The sequence below is a fragment of the Nannospalax galili genome, unplaced genomic scaffold (genome assembly GCF_000622305.1).
Source record: "Nannospalax galili isolate Female #2095 unplaced genomic scaffold, S.galili_v1.0 scaffold786, whole genome shotgun sequence".
Lineage (NCBI taxonomy): Eukaryota > Metazoa > Chordata > Mammalia > Rodentia > Spalacidae > Nannospalax > Nannospalax galili.
The window spans coordinates 811827-836586 of NW_008355774.1; the positions used below are offsets into that span (position 1 = coordinate 811827).

Consider the following 24760-nt stretch of genomic DNA (forward strand, 5'->3'; position numbering starts at 1 on the left):
ATTAAATAATTAATTTATTAAAAAAGAGGACCCATACTCTTAACCTCTGAGCCATCTCTCCAGCTCCTGTATTTGACTTTTGAAACAGTCCCATATAGTCCAGGCTGGCCTCAAACTCCTTATGTAGCTGAAGCTGACCTTGACCTCATCCTTCTGTCTCTGCCTCTCACATGCTGGAATTACAAGTATATGCCACTACACCCAGCTCTCCATGAAGGGCTTTTAATCCTCATTTTATTTCCTACTTGGAAGAGGTATGATGATATATTAGCTTGTTAGCTGGGCCCTATGCTAAGGATTTCATTGTCTTCTTACCCTGTGCCCCTACTGCTGTGTGATCAGAGGAGGATCTTCAGGCACAGAAAGACTAAAGAACTTGCTCAAAATCACACAGTCAAGGCCCCAGGGCACAGTCACCAAAAGTTCTTAACCACTGAGACAACTGGTCCTCTGCCAGTCATCATAGTGATGAGAAGAGCTGCTCCTAATTGTACAATGCCAGTGTTGGGCACTGCCCTGATTGGACAGTAGGTCCTGTCATCTTGTTTCATCCAATGGGGATTTAACAGTAGGTGGACATCCCAGAATCCCTGGGTAGGGATAAACATCAGGCCTGACATCCCCTCATTTTACAGGTACCAAGTGATGCTGCGATGCTGGGAGGTTGATCCAGCAGCACGACCCACCTTCAGAGCACTAGTGATGGAACTGGAACAGGTAGTGGCCTTACTGCTTGGGGACCACTATGTTCAGCTGTCCACAGCATATGTGAACCTAGGCCCCAGCACCTTGGATAAGGTGAACATGTTTCCAGAACAGCCAGAGTCCTCACCTGTCTGTCACAGGAGTACATCACGGCCCCGGCCTCTCTCAGAGCCACCTCTGCCCACCTGACCTAAGCCCTAAGCAGGCCCATGAGAATTGGACCTATTTAGTGGCTTTGAGCTAATCCCAAGCTGCTGCTTGTCTACGGCCAGCTGGAGAGCATCAGATCTCCATCTCATCCCTGCCCTTTAACCTTCTGAGGTTACTGGAGGTAGAGATACAGCACATTTAGGTCCATCTCTCCAGAGTGAGTCAGTGAGAGCAATCCTTTTGTAGCATGTATTTATGGAGTGCCTTTTTGCACACTGTCTGCTGAACACAGATAATTCAACAACGATCATAGAGATACCACTGTGTAAACAATAAATGCTATTCAAGCACAGACTGTGGTATATGCTATGAAAGAAAGGAGGCTGCTTTAAGGGAGTAGAGACTGCTTTAGAGAGATAACTCAAGAAATAAGGGAAGGCTCCCAGGAGGTGACATTTTTTGCCAAAGCCCTTTCAGATGGAGAAAATCTACTAGAAGCAAAATTGGGCTAAGAGATTTGGGCAGAGTGAACAGCATGAACAAAGCCTGTGGCTAGAAAAAGGCTGGACCAAGCCAGAAACTCTGGAGCATAGAAAGGGTAAATAGACCAAGATCAGATTATAAGGCATTGGGGACTGTTGAATGGTTCAAGGGACAGGTTGTATATCCCAGCTTGCAGCAGCCAAGGTGGTTTCTTCTATGGCTCAAGTTAGCTACCTACCCTAGCACTTCTCCTAGGCTTTCTATGGATCACACACACACACACACACACACACACACATCAGGATTTGCAGATCTGCCTGCCTGACTCCCAAGCCTACCAGCAATGCACTTATAACCTTGAGCATGAGGAGCCAGCAGTGAGGCCTCAACTTTATACTTTTAAAGAGCCAACTTTGAAGCACCAACTACCCAAGCTATTTATGCTGTTAAGGACACAGCACAATAGCTATTGGAGGGGCATGTTTCTCTGGAGAAGGAGATGTTCATCCCTCCTCCCAATTCTCTCCTATGCGCTTGATAGCTGAGCCCTGTTGGTACTGAGAGCTGGAGTGCCGGGGTGCCTAGGCCCAGGATATAGATCACAGTGTTAACTCTCCCTTGCATAGGACTCCCATGGCTTCCTCCATTCCCTCAGTTGGGAGACTCCCAGGTCACCTAAGAAGGGTAGGCGCCCCTCTCTGTGAGCATCTAGATCTGTGCTCTGTTACAGTGGAACCCTGGATTTGGAGCAAGAGCTCCTTGATAAAGCAGAATGGGGTTTCCGTGGAACCCTGGCACCTTGAGCTGGAAAGAGGTTTGATGATAGGGACCCAAAAAGCCCCAAGGGCAGATGGTAAAAATGTAAAGGAGACTCTTCTGCTGGGGAACAGAGGTATAAAGAGGAGTGTGTGAGTCAAATGCAGGTAAAAACAGACTACTTGCCTATCTCTTCAACTCTGGACCTTGTAGGAGGTTGTGGCCCTGAAAACCTGGACACTGACCCTTTGGTTATATGTGGAGGAAGACAGGACAGCGGTTTTACCCCTGAGCCTGGTAGAAAGATAATCAAGTTTCCAGGGCACACCCATAGCTGTGGCCCCTGTACCAGTTGAGAAGGAGTTTGCATCCTCCCAATTTGTAGTCCTTTATCTCTTTTTTAAAAAGACATTTGTTACTTTTATTTTTTTGTGTAAGAGTGTATTCCCTGCATGTATGTAAGTGCACCTGTGTTGTACAATGCCTGTGGAGGTCAGAAGAGGGCATTAGATCCCCTGGAATTGGAGTTAAGGACAGTTGTTAGCTGCCATGTGGGTGCTGGGAACTGAACCTAGACTCTCAGTGCTCTTAGCCACTGAGCCATCTCTCCAGGCACCATCCTTTATCTCTTAACCCTATCCAAAATGGGCCACTCAGAGTTCTAAGCTCTGAGTAGGGGGTGATAAGAATTCTGGATTCTTCCCCACTGGCTAATCTCTTCATGAGAGAGGCCCAGAATAAAGAGTATCTGGACAGAAGGGGAACAGTAGCATGGAAAGGGGTCCCAGAGAAGGGCAAGTGAGAGGGAGAGCTAAAGGGCATCAGGTTTCCTATATAGTTAAATGAGTCTGACTGTCACTGAATGACAGCTTCAGTCAAGCATCAGTCCTGCTGATATATCCTCCTCTAAGCCAGAGAGCCCCCTCTTCAAAGAGTGAAATAATCCTTTGAGCAGTTACGCTGCTAACATGGGCTTTCTGGGCCAAGGGCCTCCAGGGCCAGAATTCTCCAGAGAGGGACTCCAATTTAACAAGTGCTTAGAGTCCTAGATTGTGTGCCCCCTTCTACAGCCCCCAAGCTGTGAGTTCCATTTTCAGTCATCTAATAGTTCCAAGTTCATTTAGAGTATCAAGACCGATACTTTAACTTTGGTAGGCTGTATAGTCTAGAAATTCATCTATTTCTTTTTTTAAATTTTTTAAAATAATTTATTTTTATTTTATGTGTATGAGTGTATTGCCTGCATGTATGTGAGTGCACCCATGTCATGCAATGCTGTGGAAGTCAGAAGAGGGCTTCGGATTCCCCTGGAACTAGAGTTAAAGACGGTTCATAGCCACCATGTGGGGGCTGGGAATTGAACCCGGGTCCTCTGCAAGAGCAGTCAGTGCTCTTAACTGCTGAGCCATCTCTCCAGCCCCTTATCTATTTCTTTTAAGTTTTCCAGTTTAATAGAATTTTAAAATTATGACCTTATGATTTTCTGAATTTACTCAGTAGTTGTTGTAATAGTTCCCTTTTAATCTCTGATTTTATTAATTTGGATCCTAATTATTTTAGGATTTCAAGTTGATGACTGAGCTACTAGGGAGGATGGGTAGGTAAGGTCAGTTCTTGGTTCCCAGATGGAGTCAGAAGACTTGGGGGTTTCTGAGTGTCCTCAAAGGCTGTAGGAGGTTGGACTGCCTCTCTTCCTGGTATGTGTGTGGAGGGAACTGAGTGATTGCTCAGGTATGGTGAGTGACCAGTGCACAGCAGAGTTTGCTAATGGCCCTGCTAGGCATAGGCCTGTGTCCAGAATATGATAGGATAAGAACTGTTTTCTAGGACTCTCCGGGAATCCAGCCTTCCCACCAAGTCCAGCATGATGGTGCACATCTACAATCCTAGCACTTGAGAAGGGAGGCAAGAGGACCAGAAGTTCAAAGGCAGTCTTAGCTATATAATAAGCCCAAGGCCAGCTTAGACTTACTTGAGACCCTATCATAAACAAACAAATACCATCCCCTGCCTTGTCTTCTTATAGGACAAACCAGTGGGTCTGGGGGCAAGCAAATACCAATAGAGACTAGGGGAGGCCATGATGGGAGCTGGGGCTGAGGAAGCAGCTGATGACTCACAGCCTGACTGATACCTGACTGCCCATTGGTATCACTATCATCTCACACCTGGAGGGCATGCACAGAGTAGACTGACCTGCTTTCATGGAGAACCATGGGTCTGGCTCCCATTATGCTTTGTCTTACCGTTGCTCCATTGGGCCTCAGAGGCCTGGCCCCTGATAATTTCTATTTTGAGCTATGTTGGTAGGAACTGAGGGAAGTCACTCCTTTGTAGGGTTCAGTATCCCATTGCTAGGGGTACCCTCATCTCTCCTCTCTGCTGCTTTTCAGTTGGTTAGCCATCTGCATACTCTTGTAGCCAGTTGTGGACTGAACATTTAGGATCTGGGATTCAACAGGGAAGCACACAGAATTCAATCAGCTTTGAAGCCATCACTCCCTCTGTCATGCTACAAGTTCTTCCAAGGGATTTTGTAGCCTGTACCATGGAGAATTAGAGGCCCTAGAGGAGTTGGTTCCACCCCTGGGCTCCATGGTAGTGATAGCATCTGCCACACAGGTTTTGTTGACCTGTCCTATCAAGTTAAGAAGCCCCCTCCTCAAAGGGAGGAATGAATACTTCGGGTAGCTCCAGTCACCCTGCCAATATGAATGGCTGCTCCAGTCTCCTTATCTAATCATTTGCTCTTAATCCACTTCTATTCTATTGGGTCTGGGTCCCATAAGGTCCTTGAAGGAAGGACTCTTCTTTTTATTTATTTTCATTTTTATTTTGTTTTTGGTGTTTTTGAGACAGACTCTCCCTCACTATGTAGACCAGGCTGGCCTCAGTCTCACAGAGATCCGCCTGCCTCTGCCTCAAATGCAGGGACTAAAGGCATGAGCTACCATGCCTGGCGAAGGGCCTCTTCTTACATCTCCTCTGCAAGCATGCTTGGAGGTTTCTGACCTTAAATCATGAAGTCATGTACACTTCTGGCAGCATTTCTTCACCCCTAACTTATGCTGGCTTCTGGATGGGGGGCTGCTCCCAGTGGGGCCAAGGAGCACCCAGCTGTGGGCAGCAGTTAGAGTGGCTGTGCTATCACCCTCCCTCTGGGCTGGTGCGGCTGGCTATCTTTCACGCAGTTACGTAAGCTTGAGTCAATTGGGGCTCAGAGCAGTTCATTGTGGGCTATTTTTAAGCTACAACACATCACAGCAGAAGGGTCACTGCACCAGTGGCTTGCAGGGAAGGTTGTTTAAACATCTGTTATTTAAATTTTCCTGTGCCTGAGAGCTCAGAAGTCATATCCTTGCAGCACTAGTGGCTTCTGCCTTCCACATTCCAGATTAGGAATGGATTATCTCTCTCCTCACCCTCCCTAGGTTCCCTGAGGGTTGGGGTTCACTGTCTCTGGCTTCTTCCTCTGGGGTTGTGCAGGCAGGACAAGGAGCAGGACATGCCAACTCCTTCACAACATGGTCTTGCCTCAGTGGAATGGGTGTACCCTGGACAGGAGAAACTGGATAGCAAATGGTCTAGGACACTTGGGACCTTTGCTTTGGCTTAGGGAGGAGCGAGGAGGGGTTACAGAATTAGGAGACCAAGAATTTGTCCCTTCCTCCTTGGGGCCTCAGTTTTCCATCGACACTGAGACAGGGGTGGATCACAAGAAACTTTAGGGTCTTTTCGTAAACTGGCTTTTGCCTGAACTCTTCCTAGATGGAATGTCCTTCTGCCACAGATCGAGTGCTACTGATCTATAGCCACAGGAACACAAGTGATGTTGTATAAACCCCAGAATGAACTTCCAGGGAAATAAGCCTCACTTTCTGATCCATTGTTAAGTAGATGGCTGCACTGGGAGGCCATGAAGCCCATTTCTGATCCTAAGTTTTTTGAGATGTCCAGAGCACAGAGAGTTAAGGGTAGGTGGACAGGAAGAGTGCAGAAACAGGGGTTTAACAGAGCTAGCTGCCTCCTTAAGAATATAAGGAAGCCCAAAATAGAGTCTGTGTTAGACAAGCAGGCCTGGCTGACTTGGTGGGCCATAGAGCTCTGGTAGAGTGTAACCTCCCCTCTCCCCTTGATGCTCTTTCTGCCACTTCTCCACCATCTTTAAGGCCTGTTAGGTGATAGCATTCATAGGAGAGAAGGTTTCCAGAGTAACTGGACCTTCTCCCCGAGAGTTGGGGTCCTCCATAGTGCCAGGCTGGAGGGTAAGGTGAAATTTAAGGAGGAAGGCAAAGCTGGGTATTTGCCCTCACAGGGGAGATACACTGTGGCCTCACCCTCAAACTGAGCTCCTCAGCTCCTCCTAGCTACCCCGCCCCCAACTCAGCCCTCAGCCTGGGGAATGGGCTTAGCCTGGGGGAGGGGCTTTTGGGTTACCATGGCAACACATTGGCCCGCCTCAGAATCAGAAATAGAATTGGATGCCCTTCTTCTTGGAGAAAAACTATTTAAAAACAAGTGGGGGGAGGGCACAGGGGCACTATCCCCAGGAGCTGAGCAAAAGGGGCCTAAACTGGAAGCCTCTCCACCCAATCCCCTCAGTTGGATGAGATAGGAATGAGCTTTGAAGCCAGTGAAGAATTCTAATGATAGAGTACTCAGCCTGGACACACAGAGTGTGCAGCTGGCCCATATTCAGCACCATTAAGTTCCTAGGTGGGCACTGGCTTAGTGCTACCAACAGAACATACCCTTTCCCAGGCCTGAGCTATCTGCTAAGCTACCAGGAGGGGCACAGGTCCATGGGAGACACAGCTTGGGGTGCACTACCCCCAAAGGGAGGTCTGTTGGCTCCCTCCTAGCAGGGCTCATTACTGCATGGCCTTGTCATGGCACCTAGAGATGGCACCACATGTTCCTACAGTATGTATGGGTCCAGAGCCAGGAAATCTAGCTTTAAACTATAACTCTACTACACAGTTGCTTTCTGGATCTTAATTCTTTATCTGTAACAAAGGTACTATAGTGCCTAGCTCACTGAATTGCTATGAGGCTGCATCCTATGTGCTCCATTCTGTGCAGGCACAGGAAAAACCAGATCAGTATCAGTCACTGTCATTATTGCTTTAAAGTATGTTTGCTTCAAAGGCGGGAAGGGCTTTCCTTCTTGGGTCAGACCCTTCAGCTCTCTCCCTTCCCCTAGAGTCTTCTTAGGCCAGTTGCTCACAAGAGACCTCAGTCCCAGAAAGGGTGGTTATGCCTCACTTCTGGAAGGAGGTAGAGGATGAGCTCAGTGGTCAAGCAATTGAGAGGCTCTCAAGTATCTCCCCACACCTCCCTATCCCTTCCAGGTACAGCCCAGCTTTGACACCGTGCAGGTACTAGAGGCTGCTACCAGCATCTGTCATAGAAAAATAGCTAGCTTGCTTGGAGCACAGATTAATGAAGTTAATAGTGTTCTGTAAGTGTGTGTGTGAGAGAGCCTGCAGACCCTTGGGTTCTGCCGCCTTCCTTGGACCATAGCACAATAAGCAGCTTGGTTCCTAGGAATCTGAGCTGTCGACTGAGTCAGGCTTTGCCCAGTGGCCAATCAAAAAGGTGCAGATGCAGCACAGTGCTAGCCTTGGTCCCTGGTCACACAGCCTCACACCCTAGGGCCAACTGTAAATACTATTTTTAACCTCTGTGAAAACACATTGCTTTGGAAGACAAGCCTATAGCTGCATTCCCCACAAACCTGTTTCCTGGGTAGAAAGACTGAGGCCTGAATGGACTGCAGTCCCGGAAGACAGAGGGAAGAGGTCCAGAGTTCAGGGCTGGAGGAGGGTTTGATTGCCCCAGGCAGAACTACCTCCAGAAGTAGACCCGTGCCAGTGAGTGACGGCTTAGACCTGTTCTCTGGTTGCAGAGCAGCACTGAGCCTGCGGGCAGCCCTGGATCTGAGGGGCTCATCCAAGCAGATTCTATGCCTTCCTACCCCTCTGTTTCTGCATCCAAGAAAGGAGGAACTACCACTAAACCTGGAAGCTTACATTTTTTACATGTTTACCCCATGTCCAGGCCTCTGTCTATCTTGTCCTTGCTGTATATACAACTCTGTGCCCACTGTGTGTTCAGTTTCAAATCTGCAATGTCCCCACTGTGAGGCCAGTCCTGTTCTTACTGTGTCCTTACCACTCCCCATCTTGTAATTGCCACTTGTCTTAATGCTGTAGCCACTGTGGCCTAGCCCTGTTCCCAGTGCTATGCCCCCATTTTGACACAATGTGACAAGAGCTAGAACAATCTGACTTGAAGATTCTGAGCAGAGGCCCCACCCCCACCACCCCCATATCCACTCCTGCAAGATATTGGTCCTGGGCTTCAGGGACATGTGGCTCTGGGGAGGGGGCTCTATGAGGCACAAGCAGAGGAAAACCATCTGGAGCAGCAGAGACTGCCAAGGAGCTGCTGTCCCTGGAGCAGGAGCGGAAGCAGAGAACACAGGGGAGGGGAGCTTGGGCTTGAGTCTGGGCCCCTCACCCTCTTCTTGTCTCCCAGAACTAAGTAGTAAAAAGACTTTGCTCCTGCAAAGGGCCTAGTGCCAGGGGATTCCTCAGTCTCCCCTTCTTACCCTTCTCCCTTGACCTTACTTTCACCTTTCTCTGGGACACTGCTTTCACTCTGGGGCTGGCCTGGGTAGAGGGGTCAACTAGTTGGCAAGGGGAGACAAGGTTGACCTATAGCTGTCTAACTTCACTGGGATCTCTAGGTTTCTCTGTCTCTTAAAGTCCCCAGGGAAGCCCTCCCCTTCTTCAGGGGGTGGGGCCCTTGTTCTCCCATACTTTGTCACTCTCCAGGTCACTGGAGTCAGTGATTGTGTGAGGTCACCATGGCAATGAAGTGGGGGCAGGGCACCTAGGGCATGGAGCAGGACTATGGAAGCTGCCAAGAAGGTGGGGGGCCCTGATCCATCAGGCTCCCAGGGCCACCCCTTGCCCAGCAGTCAGCAGCTGAGTGGTGGCCTCAGAGGATCCCAGGGACCATGGATGAACTCAAGATCCCTATACTTGAAGAAGGGGTTGTCATTGTCTACCGGAGCCATCACAGATGTGGCCTGTGGCCCAACCTCCCAGGCCTCCACTCCTAAGCCCATTCACCAACTACTCCAGGATCCTGCTCAGGCCAGCAACAAGTGTAACTATTCCCAGGCTTCCCAAGATACCCCAAGACTCTCTTCTTCTAGCCCATTTCCCAGCCCCATTGTGGGAACCCAGCAGCGTCACCTCACAGATGTTGGGACTCAGACTCTACCAGCGTTTGTGCACAATGACAGCACCAATGACAAAGCCCAGTATGGACTAGGCCTCTCTCAGCTTCAGTTACAGATTGGGAGGGAAAGCAAGGCTCCAGCTAAAGTCCTTGTAGGCTGGGGCAAAGGTACCTGTAACATTAACCAGATGGCCCCTATGGGCCCCAGGAAGAGTCGGTGGCTACCCTACTTCTTCTCAGAAGAGAGTGGTGCAGTTGAAGGTCAAGATCCTCTTCTGGCCTTGGCTCAGACTCCAGTCCAAGATCAGGAGCAGGGCAAGTATCCTGGTCTGAGTCAGGCTCCTGGCCTAACTAAAGTTTCTTCACTGACATTGCCTCTTTCAACCCCAGTTCAGGCATCTACTCCAGCTCTCAGGGCAACCCCAACACCTGCTGCAGTTAAACTTTGTGCCTGTAGTCCTGATCAGGTGGCTTATACCACCACTGCAACCACCAAAGGCCTATCTCAAGATCTTCCCTTCAAAAGTGGTGTCAACCAACTGTCCACTCTTTTACAGTCTTCTAAAAAGGACAAAGTAGATTTTTCTGTTAAGAAGGAGCCTCCTACTCCATCAGCTACTCCAGAAGAGTTTCCAGCCCACACCCAGGAACACGAGGTTGCCAAAAGACAGGTACCACCCAAGCAATCTGAAAGCCCCACAAAGACTCTTCTGGTCCATATTGCCAGATCAGATATCCCAACACCAAGTCTAGAGTCTCCAGCTCCCCTCAAGATACAGCAAAGAAACCAGAAGATCTGCAGCTCTCTGCCAGACAAGCAGTCCCTCAATTCCTACAACTGTTCTAATGTGCCACTGTCTGCCAGTCAAATAACCTACAACAAGCAGTCCCTATCCCACACTCCCATAGAAGCCATGCAGATCCCCACTTTCAGTGTCCCAACCTGCCAGTTCCAGGATGCTGTGGAAGATCATGTACTGGTATTTGATATGGCCACAGGCAACACCAGGATGGGGCTCCTGTGCCATGATCCTATGGGTTCACGGGCAGTACTTATGGGCCTAATGCCCAGCCATCCAGCCACCCATGTCTCTGAGAATATGCTGTCTGCTTGGTCATTACCCAGACCAATCTTCTCTCCTAGCAGTGATCACCCCAGCATGTGGTCTACTATGGCTGTGATGTCCAGCCCTGTGCCCTCCAGCCTCTCATCTGGCAGCTACAGAGAGGTAGCCCTGGTTTCCAAGGAGGCCAGACACAATCTAGAGTCACAGAACTTCCCTGGTACCGAGATGCCTATCAGGGTTGGGATGCTTGGTAGGTCTCCTGCACCGGGGACATCCATCCAATTTGGTGAAAAGATATTGACCCAGGTTCCTAATCCCAGTTGGTCCAAACCTGATGCTGAAAAGAATGACCTTGGCCACACCATTTGGATGCTAGAGTCCTCCAGAACATCAGACACTTCCACAGACCAGCTTAAGAAACTGCAGTGGATGAAGTCAGATCCTGCTTCAACATCCAATAACCAGGTAAAGCCCAGATCTCTTCTCCAGGAAGAAGAAAACAGACATAATCAGAAAGAGATCATTAGTGCTCAGCCTAATAACCCTCAGACTGAAGATACAGGACAAATCTTCCTCACTAGTCAGACCTTCCTCAATGGACAGAACCTCCTTGCTAGACAGTTACCTATAGCTGAGCAGAGCCCCCTATCTGGTCAACTACCTTCTAAACAGTTCCCTCTTACTAATCCATCTCCTCTCAATGTACAGACTCCCCTTTCCAGGCAGGTATCCCTCACCATGAAGCCGCCTATCACCAAAGAGCCCACCCTCACCTCTAGAGAGTCTTTCCAGGCCTCCACCCAGAAGAGTGAGCCCTTGGGCAATCCTACCCATGTGGGAATACTTAGAGTGCCCCTGGCCCCTGAGGAGGCCTGTATTTATGTAAATAGAGACAAGGTTGGCCTTAGTAGTGCTCAAAGATCCAGCACGCATCGGCTCCCATCTTGGCAACCTGGCAACAGAGTACACCAGCAGCAACTTTCTTTGATCACATTTACTGGTTATAACAACTTGCCTATATCCATGGTGGGCACTGAGCCCCAGAGTGGGCATCAGTTCAAGTTGACAGCTGAGGACATAACATGCTCATCAGTGGTTGCACACCTGGGTCTTCTCCGTGGGAATTGCTATGAGCTGGTATCTACCATGGATGCTTTACCAGCACAGTCACCAGTGCTCTGCCACCACTCATCAGGTACCTACCAGAGCATGTCTGCCATAGTGATTGATACGGGCACAGGATTTACCAAATGTGGACTGGCTGGAGAGGACCATGTCCTCAGTGTGGTACCCTCTCAAGTTCAGATGCTGCAGCACCCAGCCCAGGGCCAGTCCCAGTACGTGGTACCGGAACACCGAGAGGGCTCTTACTCTGTACTGAACCGAGGTGTGGTTTCTGACTGGGATGCTCTAGAGGTGCTGTGGCAGCACCTATTCTATTGCAAGCTGAGGGTGCAGCCTGAGGAGATAGCTGTGCTTGTGGCTGACTCCCCCATTTCACCATGTACTAACCGAGAAAAGGTAGCCGAAATACTCTTTGAGCGTTTCCATGTGCCAGCCATGCAGACAGTACATCAGGCTCTGCTGACACTCTATGCTTACGGACGTACCACTGGGTTGGTGGTGGGAAGTGGCTATGGAACCTCCTATGTGGCGCCCATCCTTACTGGGGACCTGGCCCCACTTGATACCTACCGGCTGGATGTGGCAGGTGCTGATCTCACTGAATACCTGACTCAGCTCCTTCAGACAGGTGGCCACTCACCACCGAAAGCAGGGCTTGTCAGACAGATTAAAGAGGCCTGCTGTTATATGGCTATGGACATAGCAGCTGAGATGACCCGCAACCAGTCCCAAACCCAAGTGGACTTTATGCTCCCTGATAAGCAGGTTATCACACTGGGCTCTGAGCGCTTCTGCTGCCCTGAGGCTCTCTTCAAACCTAGTCTGCTAGGTCTCAACCAGCCAGGCCTCTCACAGCTTGCCCTGCTAAGTATCAGCCGGCTGGAGGCAAAACAGCAGGAGCAGCTGCTGGCCAATGTGGTGCTGGAAGGTGGTAGCACCCTGGTGAGTGGTTTCCCTGAGCGCTTGAGACAGGAGCTGGGCCCTGGTGCCACTGTGCTGGGTTCTCCTCACCGTGCAGTTGCTGCTTGGCTTGGGGGTTCCATCATGGTATGCCGAGACTCCTTCCAGAGCCTGTGGCTTAGCCGCCATGAATATGAGGAGGAGGGCCCACGGGCTATCTACAAGTACCAGCTGTGAGCACATAAAGTTATGGTTCTGCATGCTTTAAACACTGTTGCATGTTTTAGGCAGAGGGTGGTGTGGGAAGGCAAGACTCCAAACATGAGGTCAGTGAAGGGGACCTTGGTTTCTTCCAAGGCACACTGGACTTCAATACTTAGAAAGTCCATGGGCCTTAGCAACCTGCCCTTTCTGGACAGCACCAAAGCCCCTTAGCTGACATTGACTCTAGTCTGGCTTGACCTTTACTGCACCCCAAGGGCAACCACAGAAAATGGCTGCTGTGGGTTTTTGCCCTGTTGCCCTGACAACAAGTGCAATTACCCTTGATTGCCAGCTAGTTGCCATGGTGATTTCAAACATAATGTAATAACCCACACAGCCTAGAGTGAGTCATGAGGTGGGGGTGGGGGGCAGCCCCTTCCCCTAGCTCCAGAAGGAAGGACCAATTTCTGTCTTCCATCTTGGGCATTCTTCTGCAGGGCTGAGGCCAGAAACACGGACAGTGGATGAGCAGTTCCAAAGATGGTTTCAAGTATGGGAAATTGATCCCAAGGGAGGGTCCCTGTTAGAGTCTATGCTTCTTTGGGTAGGCACCTAGTAATTAACACAAGTACCTCTTAGATTCCAAAACTTGGAGGACGCTCTAGCTGGGTTAGCAGGGGCTTCTGTTGGCCAGCCAAAGAAGTGGGCATGGGGAGTACTGCCTTTGGTACCCAAAATAGAGAGTGGAGAGGACAGTTAAGTCCTGGATCCTAGATGAGTAACACAACTGGAGCTGGGGGATGTGGCTCCACCCTGCTCTATAGGTTCTGTGGATGTTGACGTTCACATCTTATCCTGCCTTTTATCCTGGCACTCTTTCTAGTTTTGGTGTGAGTCAGAACTATAAACTCTGGGCTGCCTTTTCCTTCCTAGTCTTCCCAACCTGGGTAGCTCTTGCAGGAGTATAATCCTCAGAAGGGCTCTCATAGAGGGGGCACTGGGCAACACTATTACCAGCTGCCACTGCTCTTGTATTAAATTCTGCACTATACCTATTTGTCATCTCTGTGGCAAGTGGGTAGCTAGAAGCCATGTTTCTTGACCCTGTCTGTCTCTAAATAGGAAAGATAAGACCAAGGTTTGGGGTTGACCCAATGTATGGCCTTTAATTGCTGAGAATGATGGCATTTAGCTGATCTTCTTTTGCATGCGCATGGAAGCCAGAATTCAACCTCAAGTGTCATTTGTTCCTCAGGCATCATCCACTTTGTTTTTTGTTTGTTTGTTTGTTTGTTTGTGTTTTTGAGAAAGGGCCTCTCCCTGGCCTGGGAACTCACTTATTAGGCTAGGATAGCTGGCCAACAAACCCCAGGGATCCCTGTCTCTGCCTCCCTAGTGCTGGGATTACAAGTGAGTGTCACCATACTATATGACTTTTTTTTTTCCCAACATGGATTCTGCCAATCGAACACACTTTACTGAATGAGCTATCCCCCCTGCCCTTGGTTGGTCTTACTACTCTTTGCCCAGAGGTCTGTAGCCAAAACAATGAAGCTGGTCCTATCCTGCCTGTGTCTCTCTGGGAAGCAGAGGAACAAGCTGTGCCTTCAGGTTGCCCTCCACAAATGACTGACTTGTTTATCCTTACACCTACCTGAAAGCAAGGGACTGTTCCAGAGTTGAAACAGTCAATAATGTAAAGTTATAACAGACCCTCACTGTTTACTTCTGTGTCCCTTCCCCTGTCCTGCTCTCACAGCTTGATTCAGCCTCCACCATCCCAAGCCTTTTATGTTACATAGGAAGGGAAATCACAGCTTTAGGGACTAATTGCTGCATTCATGAACATGTACCAGCAAGCATACCTGAGTGCACACCGAGCACAGACACATGTGCCCCTGGGCGCCACTGCATACACCCTGCTGTTTCCATCTCTCTTGGTATAAAAGAGCACACACATTCACGTGTGCACATATACCCTGCCACGTGCTGTCACCCACATGCACACAGAATGTGCACAGGACCAAGAAGAGGTGGAGTACTGCCAGCAGCAGGCAAAGCTGTAGGGAACCGCCCCTTCCCCTGCCTCTAAAGCCCCAATCTAGCTTCTTATACCACCCGCCCCCATGTTTGGAAAGCTTATGACCTGTAAGAAAGGCAGAAAATGTGTATGACATAGGTGGGTTCAGCAAGCCATGGTTTGGCTACACCATAAACTAAACTCATTGTTAGAAGGACAGTGGGCAGAAAGAATTGAGTGCCAGACCTTTTGTTCATTCTGCAGACATTAGTTGAACATTGTGATATGAGAAACAGGCTCTGCCCAGCTTTCAAAAGGTTAGAGGTGCTCCTGGTGTTGGGGTAGGTGTCATGACAAGACCCTCTAGAACCAGGGAGCCCAGATGTGATGTCAGCCTGACTTAGTGAAAATGACCAAAGGGAAAGATGTGAAGGGCTTAAAAGCCTCTCTGGAGGAAGTTATCCAGGAGCTTTGTTTGAGGCAATCATTTCTCAGGCAATCTTCCAGCTCCAACCCCAATTTCTTCATCTCGTCAATCCTTTCATCACCTATGGGTGGTGATGCAGAGGGCCTCACACAACATGGGACCCCATCCCCCATGGAGGGAGAGAGGGCTCACTATAAGAGGTGGAATGAGATGGAGCTCAGCTTCAGGTAATGAAAAGCCTAAATATGGCCTCAGGATGGTCCTCAAGGGCTGGAGGGATGGGTAATGGGATGGGTAATGGGTCCATGTGCCTTCCTGACAAAGGACAGGGAATTCATTTAAAGCTCCTTCCTAGCAGTTTTGAGATTCTTCAGTTCTGTTTGACTCCATATCCTAGCCCAGGTCACCTGGGTCATACTGCTTATGTTTGAGGATTATTGGAAAGAATGCAGAGCCCACGCTACATCACAGACGACTTTTATAGTTTGGGAAATTCAAAGCTATACAGAGGGGGGAAGACTGAACCAGCTACCTGGCTGAGACTTGCAGTTGAGAAAGACTTTGGCCTTGCAGGAGTTCATCTTAAGGTGGTCTGAGGCCCTCACCTCGGTATCTGTTCACTTCCAAACTGACCACAACTTGCATACACACCCCAGTGCATTTACTATTCCTAGCTAAGGGATGCCCTAGGGACTGCCCATGTGGTGGTTCTAAGTAGGTCCAGCCCTTTGGATCAGAATTGGCAAGTTTGGAGGATCCAGATTACTTCCAGTCAGGAGACTCCCGTGCAGCTCTAGGACTCAGGTTTTTCCCCAATTCCACACTCCTTACTCCCTACTTTGGGCTTTGGAAAGGCCCCTCCATCTCCTGTTGCTGGGTTTAGAGTCTGAGGGCCTAAGGGGGTCTTGAGAGTCTAGCTAGTGCTCACCAGCTTCCCTGCCCATCTATATGCATCCTCCCTCAAGCGGGATTCCAGTCTCCGGCTCAGCCGAGGTGGGGGCGGGCCCGGCTGGAGGCCCCGCCCCCAGCCCGCCCCCGGCCCAGGGTGCGAATCCGCTGCAGGAGAGCGGCTGGCGATGCTGGAGGTTCTCAAGCCGAAGCGGCTGCAGCTGGCGCCGCGTCTGCCCCGCGTGCCCGGACCAGATTCTGTCCGCCGCCCCCGGAGCCCTCAGCGCCCCGCCTGAGCCCACGACCGCTTCCTCCCTGTGACAGACCAGCGTTGCAGGTGCCGGGCTGAGCGAGCTGGGCTCAGGGAGGGCGCCTCCTGGATGCTTGTTGGGGGGGCCTTTGGGGATTGTTTCTCTGGTTAGAGGTTCCCGGGCACAGGATGCGCGGGAGCGCTGCGAGGGCTCGGGGCGGGGGGGGGGTCCCAGCAGGCGCACAGCGCGCTGGCTCTGCAGATGGTATTGGGGGTTGGCATGCGGGGTTGGGCTAAAGTTCCCCATTACCTCGGACGGCTGGCGGGGGGGATCCCCAGGGGAAGAAGCCTCTGCAGCTCCGAATTGTAAAAATATGAACCCTCGAATATTCGTAGTGCCCCGGTGAGGATAAGGTCCAAGGGCTGAGCCGTCCATCCTCTCTCCCAGAGCCGCCTCCCGCCCCTCCCAACTGCTCCCGGGGGGGCCCCCCTCCCTCCGGTTTAGCAGTCACTAATTTCCATGACAACGGAGAGTTCTTTATGGGCGACAATCCGGAGGGGGCTGGGCGGGGTTCCTGCAAGGTTGGGGTGGGGAGAAGGTTCTAAACCCGAGTGGACCTGCAGCCCCCTACCCAAGTTCAGGGTTCCTACCCTTATGGTGAGGGCCATCTGGGGGGCCAGTGCATGGATCCACGTGCGCGGTGCGGGTGCGGGGCGCACATGTTCCTGCTAGGAGGTGCGGGACTTGGTGCTCACACGTGTGCCTCCCGCATGTGTGTTGCTGTGCCAGCGGGGGCGAGCCAGCAGCTCTAGGGAAGGGGGTCAGGGTGGTACTGTGGTGAAGAGCAGAGACCCTGGCTGGAGTAAGGGTGACAATTACAGCATTAGCTTTTGCCTTTTCCAGCTTGTATTGCCTAGCAGAGACCCTGAGCTCTTGAGTCCCAACCCCCCATAAGGTTGCAGAATGCTCTCCCCCACCCCCATCCTGCTCTAGTAGGTTCCTTCCTAGAGAATAGGGTCCTTTCTTCCTCACCCAAAGCTTCTACACTAGCACGCGCGCGCGGCGCGCGCGCGCGCACACACACACACACACCAGGCTTTGGGCCATTCAGGACCACTTTTGCAGACCTGGGGCTCTCTTCCCCTCCCCCTCAGAGTTGGTTCCTGCCACATTCAGTGACTACTAGGCCCCAGTTTCCTCAACTTGGAAATGAGTACCTCCACTCCATTCAGAGTCAGGATGGGACAAAGGTCTCCTTTTCATTATTTGGTCTGGACCCCCAGGTGCCTTACCTTAGCTTTACATAAATCTGCTGGAGGTCTTTCTCTCTAGCCCCATGTCCTGGGGCCACCAGCTCACAGGCAGGTGGCAGTCCTCTGCCTTGAGAGAGGGCCACAGAATCTGTGATCACTATTCAGGGAAACTGAAGCATGGGGAGGATAGGTGTGCATTTGTTATTTCGTTTCTGGCTTGCTTATGCTGCTGTTTTTGGCCCTCCTGAGAAGATCTGCTCGAGATTGGTGACTGGATGAAGCCGAACTGCAAGAGAGACCCTCGGGACCCAAGACTTGGAGAGTTCAGCTGATTGGGGTGGAGGTTGCTGGGGACCCTGGGTAAAGCTAGGTCAGCTGAAAGGATTATAAAGGGAGCAGCCAGATTTCTGAGCTCCATTGGCATCCTATGCTTTTACCTACAACTTTTAGACCTCCCTTGCCTAAGCTGCCAGGCCTGCCATGATGACAGGGAGGCAGGGGAACTATCCTACTGGGGACTGCAACAGCTGGCCTTTTCCCTACCAAGAGGCTCCAAGAAGCTGACCTCTTTTTGCTGTGCCTCCCACACCAAGTTCAGTGTGTCTAGGGAATACAGAAGAGTTCAGTCTTGAAAGTCCAGGCACCAAAGGTAGCTCTTGACCTGACCCAGGGTCTGAGAGCACTTGGCCATGGAAATCTTAGGCCTCTCTGCTGGGCATCCTGAATCCTCTTCAGAATCCTCTGCCTTCTCTTTTGTGTCTGTTTCCCTTCTTCTCTGTTGCCTCCTTGTTCCTCTTCCATCACAGATTCCACCTTTGTCTCTCCCATGTCTCTGCCCCTTTTTTTATTTAAGGCTCTCCATTCCCCCACCTCCCCTCTCTTCATGTAGACCAGGGTTACAGAACCCATGGGGAAGGAGACAGGCCAGAATGAGTTTGGGAAGAGGGACCCTCACTGGTATCTTTCCCCTCCTCCTCTCCTTGTTTTAAAACTTCCATCACCATAGCAACCTTTTACTCCAAGTATCATCCTCTGCTCATCCCCTCCTCCTACCAAAGGAAAGCAGGGCCTCCAGTGGGTTCAAAGATTGGAACCACAGGTTCTAAGGGCAGTGACAATTCATTCCCTGGCTCTGCCTAGTTCTTGTGGGCTGAGCATTCTGGAGGCAGTAGTGACCTGCATGCTTTCCCTTAAGATGGGTGGGGGCACCTCCATATTCCTAACAGGTGGAAAGTCATCCCTGGTGGGGGCTCCTCCATACTCCTAACATAGGTGGAAAATCAGCCCCAAGAACTGTTGATGAAGGCTCAGCTGTTGCCCAGGCAGGGAAATGCCCTGTTGAGTCTTGTAAAAAGCAGTTGGACAGTTGGGCTATAAGCTTGACTCTGTCTCTTGATACCACATACACTGGGAGGAGGTCACCATCTCCCTGGCCTTATGACTGAGGCCTCAGCTGTGAGCTAGACAGGGTTTGAGCCTGGGCATGTCCATTGCAATAGGAAACCTATTCCTAATCCTGAGAAAAGAGAACAGGGGAAGGAAGGGAAGAAGGGTGCCTGAAGGCTGGTATTCACAGCTGCCACTAAATCGGGAGGTGTTGCCTACAGTCAGGAGTCAGCAGGAGGCCTTCTAGGCCCCTCCTGGTCTCCCTAGATTTACTGCAAGCTTAAGAGCCCCATATTGCAGGGACCAGGGCAGCAGGGAGCTCCTGTTTATGGCTTTTATGAAAGGCAGAACTTGAAGCAGGCTGACCCTAGTGCAGGAAGACCTGATGTGGGGCCCTTTGGCTTCTGTTTCACTTGGGCTTCCCCTAGCTCAGACTTGCGTAAAGATGCAGTAGAGTTCTCAGGAGACCTTTTATTACTAGGCCACCAAGGGGCAAAGGCTTCCTCAGGGTTGCCTGAGGCATGAATTACCAAGCCCAGTAGCTAAGCCCCAGAAGCAGATTCCTAGAGCCTGCTGAAGTAGAGGGCAATGATAGCACCAGGTTCAGCACTGCCCTCATGGCTCCCTTTGGACAACTCCAGGTGCACAGTTTATTTCCTTTGCAAAAAAGGAGGCTTATCTCCAGGGGCATGGCTACCATGGGGCTCCTGTGCCCTCCAGGCCAATGAATCTGGCCTGAGGTAGAGTCCAGGTTCCTTTTTTGAGTGTTGGGGCTGGGCTATGAGGGTGATAAATGCAAATCTCTTTCAACTTGGTCTCTTATCCTTCTTCGATATTCTCCTGTCCCTTCCAGCTTTGGGGCCAGGGTCCCCTTGAAGACAGGTACCAAGGGGCTTGGTGTGTATAACTCACAGCCTCCCAAGAGCAGCAGTAGATCTCAGATGGTGGAAAGGGTGGGGGTGGAGGGAATGAAGGCTTTAATTGGAAGCATGGCCCCCCCTTTCTTTTCTCTTCACCCTGGAGACAGGTCTAGGTATACAAGTGAATTCAGTTAGACTGTTGAAGAGGGATAATAATTGGGTGAGATCTGACCTGCCAAGGTTAGAGAAGTGGCGGTGAAGCACATCTGTTCCTGTCCCAGCATTGAGGCCTACAGGACATGGCTCTAGGCTGACATCACTGTGAGCTTTCCATGGTGGAGGCAGACCCCAAGACCAGGCCCCTGTGGACATGAGTGCATATGCACATGCATAGCCAGAAGCTGACACCAGGATCAAGGACAGGCATACACAAAACCTCCCACCCACACCACACTGACAGAGGCGAGAGCTATTTGAATGAGGAGGGAGGTGGAAGTTGGAGAAAGTGTCTTAGAAAAGGGCCATTTTACATTTGGCCTTGGGGCACCAGTATTATTTTAGACAGTTTGTCACACAGACACCTTATAACATCAGAAATCATCCTGAAAGAAGATTCATCCCTGGTCTCAACCACCTTGCCCATGTGGTGGCTACTCCATAGGGCAGCCAACGTGGGTAATGCCCTTGCCAGTGCCTACACTTCCTACCATTGAGTAGACACACACTTGAGCTGGCAAATCACCTGTTATTGGACATTTAGGTAGTTGGTGGGTTTTTGTTTTTGTTTTTTTTTAATGTTATAAATAACTGCTGTGACAAATAGAATTCTGATAGGAGACTTTGGGGGAAGGATATTTGTATTAGAAGAAACAGTATAAGCAAAGCAACAGAGCTAGGGCCCAGGTCCAGTCCATCTGGGGGATATGCAGGCTGAGATGCCACCCTCCTGCCTAGTGCATAGCTCTCAGATTCCAGCCTGGAAAGGCAATCATCGTCCAGTAGAATGGATAAGACTGATGCATTTTCCTCCTCCTCCCCCTGTTATGATATGGAGATAGGTGCTGGCAGTGGTGGGTGGCTGTGCCTCTGCTTTCAGCTGTGAGAATGGGATTATAGCCACATGTTCTTCCCAGCTGATAGAGGAGCAGGGCTTTGGCCATCCTGGCAAAGACACAGTTGACAATGTCTTCAAAGCCTCTGTGTTTGCCTCTGCAGTGTTTCTCTAGCTGGCTTAAGCCCTGACTTAAATTTCACTGATGAAATGTGTTTGTATTCTCTGAGCTCAAGCAATCCCGATGAAGGAGTTATGGAAATTGTTCCCTAATGCTAAGGGCTCATTTGAGGGAGGACCTCCAGGGAGGATTGTTACCCATGAGAATTGAGTGTCTGGCCTTTGTCAAGGAGGAAGTGATTGGCAACCAAGGCTGCCCATAGGGCTTGTCTGGGTTCTGGCTTTTGACCCCTTTGCTAAGCTGTTCCCTAACACTGTGATTGCCTTAAGATAGTTGAATATTGGGGCCGGAGAGATGGCTCAGTGGTTTAAGAGCACTGACTGCTCTTGCAGAGGACCCGGGTTCAAGTCCCAGCACCTACATGGCAGCTACAAACCATCCTTAACGCCAATTCCAGAGGAATCCAAAGCCTTCTTCTGACCTCTGTGGCATTGCACCACACGGGTGCACTCACATACGTACATACATACACATAAAATTAAAAATAAAATAAAATGAAATATTTTTAAAAAGACAATACATTTCCTTTAAAAAAAATGATAGTTGAACATCTACGTATTCAAGTCCCTGGTACAGGTCCTGCACACATCAGACCATGTTGTAGAGGGAGCATGCACAGTTAGCAGAGGCAGAGCAGTTTCAGTGCAGCCTCAGTACAGAACTTGCCGTAGCCACAGGCTGACACTAACCAGGCTTTATGAAGGCAAATTCTGGGGCTAGATTTGTAAAGATCTAGACCCAGTCACCTACCTGTGAATAAGGGCAGCAGGTGTCTTTTCCTTTGGATCCTGGGGCAAGTCATCCAGCACCACAATTAAAGATTGGACTATAATTGGCAGAATTGCAGACCGGGGTGGGGGGCACTGTACCTCAGGTACACAGTGCCTGGAGCTTTCTGAGCCAGCTATAATTGGACCGAGCCTCACATCTGGTCCCCTGTTGGCCCTAGCAGTAAGTGCTAGGCAGGCTTGTCTTGGCCTTCCTGACCCCTGACAAAGCTTTCTGCTCCAAGGCCTAGCCTTAATGTTGCCTCTTCCCCTCCTACACGGAATTTCTCCCTTTAGAAATTCCCTAAGCACCATGCTTGCATGCAATATTTACTAAATCAATCAAAGTAATCATAATAAAAATTCTAACAGAAAAGCAATAAACAACAGCCAGGCATGAAGATGCATGTCTATAATTCCAACACTTAGGATGTCGAGGCAGGAGGAATAGGAGTCCAAGGATAGCCTCAGCTACATAGAGAGTTTGAGGCCAACTTGAGCTCCATGAGACCCTGTCTCAAAAAACAAATAAAATTTTAATAAACAAATATAAATTTGTACTTTCACCAGGTGTGGTGGTGCATACCTTTAATCCCAGCACTTGGGAGGGAGAGGCAGGTGGATCTCTGTGAGTTCAAGGCCAGCCTGGTCTACATAGCAAGTTCCTGCCAACTGGGGCTACAGGGAGACCCCCATCTCAAAAAGACCAAAATAAAATTAAAAATAAATAAATAAATAAATGTGGACCTTCAATATCAAATACTTTGCCTGAAAGAGAACACTTATTTACTTCCATGTTCTAGAAAAGTTGCCCTGGCATACAGTGTGCAAATACACACACATGCACACACACACACACACACACACACACACACACACACACACACGCACATGGATAAATAAATACCAAAAAATGAAAGAAAAACAGGGCATAGTGGCTCACCCCTTTAGTCCCAGCACTCTGGAAGCTGAGGCAGGCGGATCTCTGTAAGATTTAGGCCAGCATGTTCTATATAGTGAGTTCCAGGCCAGCTGGGGCTACAAGGAGACCCTGTCTAACTGCTGAGCCATCTTTTTATTTATTTATTTATTTATTTATTTATGTGTTCATATATTTATGTATTTGTGTGTGTGCATATATAGCATTGAATATATATGCCTATGGGCATGCAAGGCCAGAAGAGAGAGTGTTCTCTATCACTCTCCACCTACTCCTTTGAGATGAGGTTTCTCCCTGAACCTGGGGCTTGAATTTTCTCAGCTAGGCTGGAAGCCAGCAAGTCCCAGCAATCCTGCCTCTGCCTTTCCCACTGAAACTGGGGTGGATGCCTGGCTTGTTATGTGGGTGCTGGAATCCGAACTCTCGTCCTCATAATTGCATAGCAAGTGCTCTTAACTAATGAGCCATCTCTCCAGATCCCTGTATATACATTTTTTGTTGTTGTTGTTTTGAGACAGGGTCTCCCTGTAACCCCAGCTGGCCTAGAACTCACCATGTAGACCAGGCTAGACTAGATATCACAGAGATTCATCTGTCTCTGCTTCCCAAATGCTGGGATTAAAGCCTGGCTTGTCTATACATTTTTAGCAAGCTATTATAAAGTACACTCCTGAGTAACTACCCCTCAAGTCCAGAAACAGGCCCTATAGAAGCCTCCATGTGTCTGGACTCAATGGCCCCAACATTTCCCTCAGGAGGAACCATTATCTGACTCTCAGCATTTCTCTATAGTGCTACTTCTGTTTCTGTATCACCAGCAGTATAGGTAAATTCTGCCTGTTGTGAGCATAGCATCAATAAACTCATACTACATGCATTTTTTTTTTTTTTTCTGTCTCTGAACACTGTGTTTGCAAGATACACTGTTTGGCTGGGTAGAGCTGTGGCTCCTTCATTTCCTTTCCATTGCAGTATAACATTCTATTACATGACTGTACCATAATGGATCCTGCTGGTAGTAGATATTTGGGCTCTTTCCGGCTTTTAGCAATTATGGATATGGCAATTATGAGCATTCTTAACACAAGTGTCCTGAGGCATAATGTATGCCTGCTCTCCCTTTCACTCTCCCTCCCTTTGACAGGGTCTCCCTATGAACTCCTGGGGTACTACACTTGGCTCAAATGCTTTTTTGTAAAGTAAATATTTAGAAATGCATAAATTATGTTTGCTTGACAAACTGGTTCTTTCCTTTTTTTCTGTCTTTTGGAGACAGGGTCTCTCTGTAGGCCCAGCTGGCCTGGCACTCGCTGTGTAGACCAGGCTGGCTTCAAACTCACAAAGATCGGCCTACCTCTGCCTCCCAAGCACTGGGACTAAAGGCATGTGCCACCACACCCTGCTTTTTTTCTTTTGGTTTTTTTTTTGAGTCTCCCTGTAGCCCAGCTGGCCTGGAACTTGTTTTGCAAATCAGGTTGCTAGCCTTGATCTCACAGAGATCTGCTTGCCTCTGCCTCCTGAGTGCTAGGATTAAAGTCATGCACTACCACGCTTGGCTTCTGGTCTTTCCTTTTGAGACAAGGTCTCCTGCAGCCTGTTGGTTTTGAACTCATTACGTACCTGAGACTGGCCTTCAACTTATTCTCCTGCCTCCACCTCCTAAGTGCCGAGATCACGTGTGTACTACCACACCTGGCTCCAAACTTTTCAAAGGGGCCTTGCCCTCTCTCAACAGTATTAACATTGTCCACAGCTTCACCAAGGATTAGTATCTCTAGACCACTAGAGACAAATAACTAGTAGATAGTTATAGCCCCTATATTTGTGAAATAGCTGAAAATTTAAAGGTTTTATATCTATATATCTATAGATAGATATATATATATATATAGATATAGATATATAATTTTTTTTGTCTATATGGTTAAGGGTCTGGAGAGATGACTCAGAAGTTAAGAAGACTTGCTGTTCTTCCAGAGGACCCAGGTTCAATTCCCAGCACCCACATGGAGGCTAACAACTGTCAGTAACTCCAATTCCAGGGGAGCCAATGCCCTCTACTCACCTCTGAAGGCATTGCACGATATGGATGCAC

At 49.5% G+C, this 24760-nt stretch overlaps 3 protein-coding genes across 5 annotated transcripts in view; all 3 read left to right on the forward strand.

Moving 5' to 3' along the window:
- Positions 1-1201, forward strand: part of Mst1r (macrophage stimulating 1 receptor) — a 16943-nt gene extending 15742 nt beyond the window's left edge. For 2 of the 3 annotated variants that reach the window (XM_029556146.1, XM_008853162.3), the window contains exon 20: positions 636-1201. In XM_029556146.1, coding sequence (XP_029412006.1) covers positions 636-894 — 259 coding nt within the window. In that variant the 3' untranslated portion in view covers positions 895-1201. The remainder of the gene's footprint in view (positions 1-635) is intronic. The other variant, XM_029556147.1, reaches the window with a different exon arrangement.
- Positions 1202-9011: 7810 nt separating this feature from the next.
- LOC103750173 lies at positions 9012-12674 on the forward strand. The gene has a single exon (XM_008853161.1). It carries the CDS (start codon positions 9012-9014, stop codon positions 12672-12674), a length of 3663 nt encoding a protein of 1220 aa, XP_008851383.1.
- A 3440-nt stretch (positions 12675-16114) lies between these two features.
- The window catches only part of Camkv (CaM kinase like vesicle associated), a 15364-nt gene continuing 6718 nt past the window's right edge, over positions 16115-24760 (forward strand). Inside the window, exon 1 of the mRNA XM_008853160.2 lies at positions 16115-16313. The gene's annotated coding sequence lies outside the window, so the exon portion shown is untranslated. The remainder of the gene's footprint in view (positions 16314-24760) is intronic.